General features: G+C 38.8%; 2 protein-coding genes across 2 annotated transcripts; one reads left to right on the top strand and one right to left on the bottom strand.

The window, feature by feature from the left end:
* The first annotated feature begins 448 nt into the window (after window positions 1–448).
* LOC110048081 (serine protease 23-like) lies at window positions 449–2,237 on the top strand. The gene has a single exon (XM_089298852.1). It carries the CDS (start codon window positions 449–451, stop codon window positions 1,946–1,948), a length of 1,500 nt encoding a protein of 499 aa, XP_089154978.1. The 3' UTR covers window positions 1,949–2,237.
* A 2,052-nt stretch (window positions 2,238–4,289) lies between these two features.
* LOC110048080 (charged multivesicular body protein 1a-like) lies at window positions 4,290–12,411 on the bottom strand. Its single transcript, XM_020753852.2, has 9 exons — window positions 12,268–12,411; window positions 12,169–12,188; window positions 11,983–12,060; window positions 11,070–11,216; window positions 10,471–10,539; window positions 10,027–10,086; window positions 7,819–7,872; window positions 7,071–7,213; window positions 4,290–6,375 (listed from the first exon to the last, which is right to left on the bottom strand). Exons 1-9 carry the CDS (start codon window positions 12,281–12,283, stop codon window positions 6,354–6,356), a joined length of 609 nt encoding a protein of 202 aa, XP_020609511.1. The 5' UTR covers window positions 12,284–12,411; the 3' UTR covers window positions 4,290–6,353.
* Between the last annotated feature and the right edge of the window lie 42 nt (window positions 12,412–12,453).

The raw sequence follows: 12,453 nt of genomic DNA, 5'->3' as shown, positions 1-12,453 counted from the left end.
GTCCGAGTAAATGAACCAAAAAGCCGACTAACCGCATATTGTTTATCAGTTCTCTTTTTTAACTGTTTCCGTTGCAACCTGTTCTCCGGTGAAAACAATTTAATTTTTTGTATTCTTGCACAACGTCAACCCACAAAAACCTGGTGATTTTAAGGTTTGTGGTTTCGCAATAACAGGTGTTAAACGTTAGGCGGAACCCTTTGCAAACTCTAACAGTCCATTCAACCTTTTGTAAAGTGGAATTCAATCAAATTAATGTGTTGATCGTCAGCGTCGGAAATTATAAAACTAATGCCCTCAATCAGCATTTTTTGACAATGTTCAATGCGTAGTTTTTTTTTTCTCTCGCCGTCTTTGGAATGATCATCATTAGATAAAGCCGGTGGGATTGTTTATCAAGTTTTACGAGTCGCAAAAACTATTTCAATTTCCTTTCCAAATTTTAATCATGTGCAGAGGCGTCAAGCGAATTTCTAATAAGGAAAATTGGCCTCTATTTTTTTTCTGTCTCGAGAATCTTTTATGCTCTCAACCTCGATCGCCGGTGAATTTTTTTTTTCGACAATATCGGCCTCGTGAGATTGAGCATGTGCACTTAGGTTCTTCATCGCAATTTTCCGCAACATCCGCAAGTTACTTAAGAACATCAAAACAAGATCACGGATACACACAACCACAGTTCACTCTCGAGTGTACTTCAAGGAAGGAGGTGGGAAAAATGAAGTACGTCTTTTGTTGGCCAACAATTGTACTCAGTACGTTTTTGGTAGGAACATTTTCAGGAGAAGTTGTCGCGTCGACTAGACGCAACGAAAAGGACAGCGGGTCTCAAGAAAACATTAACTTGCACAAAATAAGACGATCAAGACGAAGCCATGGCAAAACCGGGGACACTAAGCCTTCAGAAATGACGACCTTTGGCTACGAACACATGCTCACGGCGTTTGTCAATGATGTCGAAGAAGATCTAATCGACTTCAACTACGACACGCTGTGGCACAATGGTTCGGAAACATTGACTAGACTGACAATTCGCGATCTTGAAGATTTCAGAGCAGTTAACGGATCACATCTTCACCACGTGGTCGATTCCGCGATAATTGACGAGCCTGAACCAGAACTTCTGTCGCCATCTCAAAGAGCAAGCTATCGATCAGTTATATCCGAAGTCGAGCAACCCTTAAAGTCTCGCTTAAAAAGACTTATTTTTGGGCGTGACGGCCGCATCAGGTTGAACACTTCCAGTCAAGCACAAAAATTTCCGTTTTCAGCGAGCGTGAAGATCTCAACTGGTTGTACGGGATCCCTGATCTCTGAGCAGCACGTTCTGACATCCGCGCACTGCATCCACGATGGTCAGCGGCTGCTTACAGAGATCGCTAACTTGAAGGTGGGATTTCTCCGGCGCAATAAAAAATTACGTTGGGTTGCCGTGAACAACGTTAAGTTCCCGCAAAACTGGCGTCTAAAAAGTAGCCCCCCAAGCTTTGATTATGCCGTGATCGCGCTGCACCGAGCGCAAAAACGGCCATTTCTAAGGCTTGGAGTGATTAAGGGTCGACATCGCTATAAACTCCACTTTTCCAGCTTTCCCGGGGACAAAAAATCGAATTCGATGTGGTACAGCCACTGCGAATCAGCAGTAATGAGCAATTTATTGATCTGTCGATGCGATGCGTCCTCAGGAAGTTCCGGCGCCGGAACATACGTCAGAACACATCTTCTAGAAAAGGGGAAAGATCGTGTAATAGTCGGTATTCTATCGGGATCCGGGCGCGTCCGCTTGGCTGATGGCCAAAGAAAGCTCTTTAATCTTGTCACCAAGTTAACCAACTTAAAGGTGAGGCAGATTTGCCGCTGGATCGGCGCCGGGTCCACAGAGTGTATCTCGTGGTCATCACGAAGCGCTGATATCCACGGGCGTCTTCAATCAGAACCACGTGGGTAGAAGAATGGTCGATAGACATACGTAAGTGTTGTGACGAACAATGGGCGGCAGAGAAACGCAACCACAGTGATTGAAATACTCCTTGAGAGGAATGGTAGCTTCCAGTACAGTATGAAAATACTGTTAAGAGACACTAATAAATAACATAATTTATTTAAGTAATTTTGATAATTTATTAAAAATAGTTGAGAGGAAAAAGATAATGTATCTGTATGCCAGGAGTATTTTAACATTTTAGAAGTGTATTGCTATTTGCAGTGTTTTATTAAAGTCTCGGTTCAAAATCGAAGCACATATCTCTTTTCTTTAACGCTACGAAATCTGAGCCACAGTTAAAACTGGCTGAAATGCTTGGTTACAAGTCAGTGTAGTAATAACATTGACTGTTGATAAACCCTTCTGATCTAAAAAATGACGCAATATTTGATAACAGGCAACATTTATACCTTCTCATTATCACCCTCACACACAAAACCTTTTATCCAAATTGAACTCAAAACAAACTAATTTCTATGTTATATCAGGGTTAACGTCTGACCTCGTTTTGAAACAGAGGCGATGGCGACAAGGAAACGGCTTTTGGGTTATCTGAAGGGCAGGTTAGTACATGCTTTATAACTTTTTTTTCAAAAATTACTTTGTCATCAAACCTATGAGGCATGTCAACTCATGGCTAACTGCAATTCAACTTGTACGAAAAGGGTTTTCATTGAACTCATTTTTGGAAGAATGTGATGATAGTGATTTTACCGCCAAGATATTGGTGCAAAGTGTTTTAAAGAACGTCAATCGATTCCAAAAATGGTTTTGCATTGCACTGGGAGGCAAAAGAGAGAAGCGAAATACTGTCAGAGATTCTGTCAAAGAATAAACGGAAATATTGTTTCTTGCAAACAATCATAACATACCGGGACAAATGATCCATTTTTTTTCCTTTACACTGATTTTTCCTGTAGATTAAAGTTTTCAATTCGATTAACGTTAGTTATGCAAACTTAAAAGTAGCGACGTTGTTTTTAATTTCACGGTAGGTCTATTTTAGTATATAATATTTCACTCTACGCAATATCGCCACAGATCTCGTTTCATCTTGATCATGATGACAATTGAACAATATCGTGATTTTTAGCCATTTTGATAGACACGATATGTACTTCAGGTAAAATTGTTTTATTAAAAAGAACATCCTGATCTTTCTTATTAAGAACCTCTCCAGAAGATCACTTGAAACCTTCTAAATTGTCCTGGGAACCCGTCATTTGAAGCTACCTGTGAGCTACCTCACCAGGGCGCCATTCGGAGCAAACCGCTAATTTAAAGCTGCCCGAGGGTTTCAGTGCCCAGGAGGGAATTCTAATTTCGGAGTAATTATTTCAGAATAGATATCGTTTAGTACTAAAAATGTTTCAGCCGAGTTCCGGAAATCGGTCGCATTGTTGGTATATGACCCAGCTATACAATTAGTCAGCAATTTTAAATACCACAAATGTGATCAAAAATCTTGTAACAAATTCGCAAAACGAGAGTTCAAAAACAGATGATAGTTGAAGAGAAAACGAGCTTCAATCAGGAACAGAAAGTGTAGTCGATAAATCGAATTCCAGCTTTCTTTAAATTGGTCGGGTTTATATTTTAAAATGATATCACAAATTAGTAGTAATTTTTCTCGGTTCACCGCAAATCCCTGATACTTGTTAGCAGGCCACTACTCCATTGATCTTTGATAATGTCGTTGGCAGTTTGAAAAAACAATTTCGACCCGATAACAGTTTTATTGAAGTTTTATTGGCCATTTTTCCGCTAATTATTCACTTACGAAAAGCCCAAGTTTGTTGATGCCTTTTTTTTTAATCACTCAGCGAATTCTGGTTTGTCTCCTTGAAGGAGCTACGACATGGTTTGCGCATCTTGAAAAGTTAAGCCTAAATTTTTCAAGTTTGTTTGTAATCCGTGTTAATCTTCTCCATCCTTGACCATCCTTGTTCCTTTACGGTTTATTGTTATCTCTTTGGTGTTTTTCTACCTTAATAATCTACTATTAATCTAGAAGGTAAATTCAAACGTGTCCAAAATAGTTCAAACTTCTGCGACTAAGCTCCTTTAAGTCCTAATTCATGGGTGAGTTAAAAAAGACTTCGTGTCACTGAGTACGTTTATCAGTCGACATGAAGAATCGAAGGGTGTTTGGTATCGTCATTTCCTTCCTGATTAAGTGTCGTAGACTAACGGAAACGCGTTTGCAACAGTACCATTAACTGCAAATAACCTCCCAAAATACACCCCATTGTTGGGCCAATTCGACTGTAACAAGCTGAATCATAACAAAAAGTGAGTCAGCAAATTTATTTTTTTGGTTTCTTTATTTTATTAGGAACGGCAAGTAATCCACCAAAAGAAAAGAGAAGGTCCAAATTAGCTAAGCACCGCTAAGGTGCGTCAGATCTCATTAACTGAACGCAACGGCCGTACTGGAAAAAAGAGCAACGACTGAACTCTCTACAAAAAAAGACCGAAAGTCGATATTCTTCCAGATCGGTTTTGAGAAAGCTTGGCAGATGAGAGATTTATTACACGATCTATAATTAAAGCAGAGCATAAAAACTTTACCCGGTCCAACATGCTTGGAAAAATACTGGCCCGACATAACACTGATGGCCTCGCCAGGATGCATATATTTACAGAGTCAATAGTGTCAGGCACGAGGTTTTTGTATAATTATTAACATCCGACATCGCGCCAAATAAAAGTATCGGAAACCATCATTCAAATGAATACAATGTTATACAAAATCATATTTTACACGCATCGTTATGCGACTCCAAAACCAAGTATTTTGTTACATGATACAGCGGTTTTTTATCAACTGCCGTAAAACTTCAAACAAAGGGACGGACTATTATTTTTTTGGAGGGAGGGAGGGGAGGGAGGGGAGGGATACGGGGTTGGGCAATTTTCTGGGGCATGAAATTTTTTCTTCCCTTTAGGTTGTGCATGGTTTTTTTTTTTTTGGTTGGGCAATAGCTTGTGCCAGAATTTTTTTTAACATCAAAAGTGGAAAGCGCTTGCTTGATTTTTTGCCCATGGCTCTCCTTGAACGATTTTTTTTTTCAGCAGTTTTTGCTGTGTAGGAATTATTTTTCAGAAATTGCCCAATTCCTCCTCCTCAAAAAATAATGGTCCGTCCCTTATATGTAACAGCGGTTTTCTATCGATTGTAGTAAGACTTTCAACTAAAGTAATCACACTGGCCAATCACAGGAAACGCAAATAACGCAGTGAACAAACCGACCCTTCAACAGAAGTCATTTACCGCTCGTTTCCATGGCGACCGGTGAGAGCAGCGCAAAACGAACCAATCACAATGCAAAGAAAAATTAGGCCTGGTAACCATTGATGTTTTCGTTTTGCTACAACCATTCGCGGATGACACAAAAACACCATGTTTGTTTGGCTTCGTTAGAGCAAGTTGCATGGTATATTTCTCTCAAAGAAACTACCACAAATTGTCTAACGCAAATGTAAATAATTTTCTGTTTTTGCTATAATACTCCCCCCCACTTGCTTAGAGGCCCTCCCCTCTAGCTATCTAAATGGTAATCTGCCACAATTTATAATCAAGAACAATTATCTTGAGGTAATTTTACGCGTTTTAAGTTAGTTTAATAAAACACGTTTTAAGTCTTGTGGAAATGTGCAATAAAACAGCACTTATAATATGTAATGTCTGCTTCGTTCACTTCCTTTCTTTTCTATTAACCATAGCTGATTTACATGTATGACAAGATGTAAGCCAATGATCCACTCTCTACTTACCGACTTCGAACCTCAAAAAGTCGTGACGAAAATATCTCACTCAGGGACTTAACAGAGCTTCTACATTAACTGCTCAAGTTAGACAATGCAAAGCCAGAGCAAAGGCACAATTACATTCCAACAGCTAATTGAAAAACTGCTCTAATTTCTTAAACAGATGTTCTGTGACACAATTAGCTTAGAAAACTATGGATTTATTACAATGGACATACAGTGGTTTTCATTAGAGTGTCGAAAAGTAATTGGTTTTGCACTTACCACGCTACACAATTGGCTTAAAAAACTCGCCCCACTTTTTCATCCAATCAGAAGTAAAAACCAAAGCCAATCATGACTCACTCCAAACGTTTTCCTGTGCTTTGCGACAGCTACGTTACTTCGAGTTTTGATTGGTTCACTGTTGTGTCTGTGTCTTTTGTGATTGGCTATAGCGATAACTTTGAGTGATTACACTGAACTGAAAACCGCTCTATCACTTATTGCTAAAAAACATCATTTACTGTTCCTTGATCCTGTGAAGCATTGAAGAAAGGTGTAGACCCTGTCTGTGGTTTTTAAATTTGGAGAATTGTGTCTTTCCCTTAGACGTCAATCAACTTCTTAAAGAAGCAAGTCTGTGATATAAAAAAGATAAAAAAAAAAATTGTTATAGTAGTTTAAGAAAAGCTAATCTGTTAAGAAAACACACAATTATACATATCTACGGTTGCACTTGACCCATTTAGAGGCATGGTGACCACAGATCAAATTGTCTGGGTCTGAGTCCTAGCCATGGACATTGTGATGTGTTCTTGGGTAAGGCACTTTACTCTCAAAGTACCTGTCTCCACCCAGGTACCAATTGGTAAATACCAGGGGTAACTCTGCAATGGAATAGGATCCCAACCAGGGAGGAGAAGAAATATTCCTAGTCACGCTACAGAAACTCTGCCTTAGCTATACCTTAAGTCTGTATCCAAGCCAAGTGGCCCATCAGGCTAGCGCTAATCCCCTGTTTCTGTAGCATGACGCAACTAGGAGTATTTCTGCTACCCCTTGGATGGGATGAGAACTCCCTTGCAAGGTTACCCCCCGGTATTAAATTTGCCAGTATCCATTTATACACCTAGGTGGAAAGAGGCACTGTAAGAGTAAAGTGTCTTGCCCAAGAACACAACACAATGTCCCCAGCCAGGGCTCGAACCCAGACCACTTGAACTGGAGGCAAGCACACTAATGATGAGGCCACTGTGCCTCCAACTGCCTTAGTTATAGCCTACAGTAATAAAATAATTTCTGAGATCTTCTATGAAACATTGTCATTTCTCACCTTTTGCTAAGTTGGTCTTCCTCTCCTTGAGATCGTTGTGCTTCTTGATTTTTGAGGGAGGACGTACCAGGTTGTACAGCTTCCAGCTGACTCATAATTTCTAGGCCATTTTCTTCTGCAACTTGCTGAATCAACGCCTCAACCTAATCAACGACAATGGAATCAAAAGAGTTATTGCTACTGAAAGAGATTAAGAATGAAATTTACAGGAAAAACCAAAACTCTTTGCCTCTGATTTCTTTTCCTTTCCTGCAATCCTCAAGAAAGTGCAACGCAACAATAGAAATAAACTTCTATTCACAGCAAATACAAGCATTTGTACTTTAGCAAATGAAAGGCTCAAGAAAACCTGCTAAACTACTTAGATGATGTACATGTTGCTACAGTCAAACTTCCGTAGTAATGGTCACCTCGTGGCATTTATGTTGGCCACCTCTCCAAAAGGAATTTTTTTCCTTCCAACTATACATCTACATATTGTCTATAGACCCGTATGTTCTACCTTTGGAGACTGAAAACTCCCTGCAAAGCTCATCTGCCAACAATGGCCAGTTAATTCTGCCCCAGTGTGCCACTGTTCTAGAGCTTCAACTCTATAACATTGTCTGTGCATTACAATAACAGGCGTAAAGTAACACACTGTCGGTAGTAATATTATTGACTAAAATGCTCTGTTAACCACATGAAAATGTAGACATGTAGCTGTCATTACCTGGTATAAATAATAAATATAATAATCAAATCCTACCTGGTCTTGAGGAGTGGACAATGTTGTGGCTTCTCCCATAGCACTTTCCAGCACCTGAAACATAAAGAAATAATTATATTATTTTTTTAACTTCATGATGCTATACTCTGTGAGGAAAAAAGCATTTAATAATTGAAAATTATAAGAAAATAGCCCAAAGAAAATACATATATTGATTGGTTTAAAATCGTATTTCTATAACTCGATAGGAACGCAGAACTAGCATGCACTGTTAACGTAATGATGGCATGAGCAAAGAGAATTTCCATTTTTATAATCATCTAGTAAACACGTTTTCTTTTTTGTCACAGAATTTTCTAAAAGAAATAGAAACCATGTTCTCCATGTTCTCCATGTTTCTATCAAGTTATAGAAACACTCGTGGAAGTTTGGGAGAAAAAGCTGTGGAAACACTTGCCTGTTGGCTCATGTTCCCACAACATTTCTCTAATATTATTGTTGAGTTATAGAAACATGGTACATGCTATTTCTTAATACTGAAGTTCTCTATAGGGCTACCCACACAGAACAGAGCTTGTGTTCCACATATAGTGGTTTTGTATTAAAAATCACTACCTTTAAATTATACGAAATATTAACTTGTCGATAAGCAATATTCAAAATAGAGGGTAGGTGCCAATTGACAGCAAAGCAGGCAGTGAGCAAGTGTGGACAAAATGCAAATAAAGGGGGGTATCTATGGCAACCTCCCATAGGTCACCTCCCCCTGGCACCTGTCACACTGAATTCTCAGTGGAGAATAAGTAAACTTACCTAAACACAAGGGCCCATCATGAACCATGAGGCAGGTGGGATGGGGCAAACCAAAGGCAAAGCGACAAAGCAAGGCAAAGCAAAACTACAAGGGTGAAACGGCACAGCAATGGCACAACTACGCATGCCTGCAGCGATCATCCACTGGCCAACAGCAGATCTCCCAGTTAACTCTGATTATTGATAATCTCATTAAAGGATGGTGCCTACTTTTGTTAGTGCGCACACGTTCTGCGCATCACGCAAGCCATGGTTTAGCTCCACAAGCGCGCTGGAGCTGACATTGACGCAATCATCTACGCTATCACGTACACGACTAAAATGAAAGCAAAATTTTCCTGCTGTGACCAAATTAAGTTTAATGAACCTGTACTTAAACCAGGAACAACAGAATAGCAGCAGATCGCCAACCACTAACTGTTTACGTCTTCCAGCTGAAAACCTAGCTGTTATCTGTCACACATTATACTGAAATCCAACTGTAAACATGTACCTGAAGATGGCGTAATGCGCGTGCAAAACAAGTGTGAGATATGCAAATGTCTTACTTACTGGGGAGGTGACAGGAAAAAATATAACGGGCACCGTAAAAGTTTTCAAAAAAGATCAATAACTTTAAAACATGTGTGGTTACCCCTACATTTTATATTGTGAAATGGAAGTGGCAAGTCTATTCAACATGTGATTAGTTTCTGGTTGTGAACAAAAGGTATTTAGACTGTATTTTAGCCAAACCAGAGGAAGGCTGTCAGATACGCTAAAAGCACTTTTGCAATGAATTTGTTACTAAAAACATATCAAAAATGTTTTTTTTTTGTTACCATTTGCCATTTAGTTAAACGATCTTTTTAAATGTATTTGCTTTTCTGTATGTAAAGGTAAATTCTATGGAAATCTGTGAAGAAATATCCTTTCCTTCTTTTTTCAGGAAAATGCTGATGTCAGCATTTTTGTTGAGATTCAAGGCTAATTATCTTGAAAAAATGTGTGGCTACTCCCATTTTTCTTTGTGGATTCCAATAGCCCTTGCAAAGATCTACTTTTTCCGCGTGGTCTTAGCCTGGCGCAAAAACCTTTGCAATTAGTAGGCACCGTCCTTAAATGTAGAAATGACATCAACTCAGAAAAAAATCTGAGTTCCTTATGGGATTTGAACCCACAACCCATAATCTAGCCAGACGCTCTAACCACTGTAAGTTGAGCTACAGTTAAGTAGATGTCATTTCAACACTTTTATATTGATGTTAATATTTCACTTTTAAGAAATAGAAAACAAGTTCCATGTTTCTATCAAGTTATAGAAACATGAATGGAAGTTTGGGAGAATGAGAAATGCTGTGGCAACATGAGCCAACAGGTGACAAATGGTAAGCACCCTAGGTCTCCAAGTCCAATTGATTAAAAAGTGTAAAAGATAGTACTCCTTGACATTACCTGAGTGTTGACATCCAGATCTTCAAACATGCCTTCAAATTTTTGCATGGTGGCTGAAATCTGTTGAAGCAATCATCATAACTGAATTTCAGATAAGTACTTTTCGAAATTAGCTAGTTGTTTTATTTAGAACTAGCCTCCTGTGCCAGTGGTGGATTGAGACCTTGAGCTAAGGGGGGGGGGGGGGGGGGGGCAGACTGGTTTCTTTTACTTGCCTGCCAGCTTTTCTTCCTTCCTCCTTTTTCATTTTTTACCCAAAATAAGGGGGATCCGGGACCCCCTGGCTCCTCCCCTAGATCTGCTGTCTGTATGCAGATGCCCTGTGGGTTTGTCACACAACCTTAAGGGAGGAAGATTACCAAAGAGGCCAAACTGAAAGAGTGTCTGCATAGGAAACTGCTGTAGAACTAGCCATGGTCCAGTTTGTTTTAAAGAATAGTTTACCTTTTCAAGATCCATTGACTGCATAGCTTTATCCAGACCTTTCACAACACCATCCATGTTCTTTGTAACCTGAAGAAAACATTAAATTCACACATTCAGGATTTATCAATTAAATTAGTTAAAGTTTTCTTAAGACTTTAGAAAGTACTATATCTGCTTGATCTGAATAACACTCATCAATATATTCTTGGTTGGAAGCCAAGGTAAGTTTGGAATGTGTAGGATACTGAGGCATAGTGTAGACTTAACTTCACTTGAAATCACTACTAGATGTTTCTCTACTGCAAATGTGCTTCTATGGACTGGTCACCCATGTACAAACTGATAGGCCATAGTTTACATCCTTCCAGCTTCAACCAGAAATGAAAGGTGTAAACAAAGGTCTCTTAAGCAAACTGAGATTCCAAAATCGACATTCTTGTTAGTTTCACTACAGAATAAAGCATCATAAGTATTGAATATTGTTTGTTACTGGAAAAACTGCCTTGTCGGCCTTTTCCCCCCAAGATATTTCACGTGCAGTTAGAATGCAGTTACACATACATGCACACGTGAACTGAACACAGGTTTTGAAGTAACTTTTGAATAGTAAACAGTACCTGTTTCATCATCATGGCAGTTTGAACTTTTGACGAGACAGCATCCACCCGAGATGCAAGCCTCAGATAGTTCAATCCTTCATTCTTCTTCCTGATTGCATTTTCTGCATAAATCTTTGCTCCTTCAATGTTCTTCTGTTGTAAAGCCTTCAAAATTAAAAACTGAATGGTAAAATTGATTCAATCTCTTTTTACACTTAACTTTCTACCAGACATTCCCTTCCTGCCATGATTCCTTGCAAACATGTCTCATAGAGAGAATCGCCCATTGCCAATTATCAATCATCTCGAAAAATATTATTCCTATTGCTTTCTTTGTAGTACACCACTGCTTTTGCACAATGTAAAAATAGAAGTGGGTTTACACTAGCTGAAATGATCATGAAAAGGAAGACTTTTAAAGGCATATTGGTACAGGGCCATTATATCCAGTTGGTCAGACTTAAACAAACTGCTCATACAGTGTAAGTGATAAACTATGCCACTTCAACACAGTACTCTGTCAAACATAATAGATTAGGAAGTTAAGTAGACAGAGTCAATAAACCAGCACAAATTAACAAATAGATTCCATGTTGCTGTACGTGTCTTCAGTAATAGATCAGAGATGATGTCAAAACGTGGTAACAACAAAAAAGTGGCACATGAGGCAATGGCGGATTGTCACTGATGTTCTTACCACATTTTGGCATCTTCTGTGTGACTAGTACTCATTCAGAACAGACGCACAGCAAAAAGGAATCTACTTGTTTCATATAATAAAAAAAACAAACAAAAAACAAAAAAGAAAGTTAATGATGTCATCTGTGAGTCTGTCCTCTAATAGATCATAAGAAAGAACCAATCAAAAAGAGAGAACTTTAAAACATTAATAAGCTCGTATGTGCTAAAATTATTATAAACTTTTATATACCTTTTTCACTTTTGCTTGTTGTGCCTTTTCTTCCTTCTCGCACTTTTTGGAAGACTTTTCCAACTGTTTGGCCGTGAACTTCAAAGCAGATGACAATAAAAGTTACAAACTTGGGTACATTAACTTCGTCCACCTTCATAAACATTCATTATCAAGCACAACCACTGGCACAACATGATAGCTTACCTTCAACTGAAATAAAGTATCTGCAAAACGATCAAAGAGAGTCAAATCAGTGTGAAATAGATCGACACAAATGACAAAAGACAGGCATTAATTTCGTACCTTCTATTGACGGCATCTTAAAAGTTTATTGAAGCTTTTCTCCTGATAAACGTTACGTTTGCAAGTTGGCTAAGCAGTGTTTCTGTCCACCATTACCGAAGCGCCAAAAATAAAACTAGTTTCCAGTCTCTCGTCATCAATGATGACGTCATTAAAGTCACCAACTAAAAAGGCAATGCTTTCTAA

Source organism: Orbicella faveolata, unplaced genomic scaffold, assembly GCF_042242905.1.
Source record: "Orbicella faveolata isolate gen_17 unplaced genomic scaffold, um_ofav_v1 contig_3, whole genome shotgun sequence".
NCBI classification, from domain to species: domain Eukaryota; kingdom Metazoa; phylum Cnidaria; class Anthozoa; order Scleractinia; family Merulinidae; genus Orbicella; species Orbicella faveolata.
This window is presented reverse-complemented; position numbering and strand designations above follow the sequence as displayed.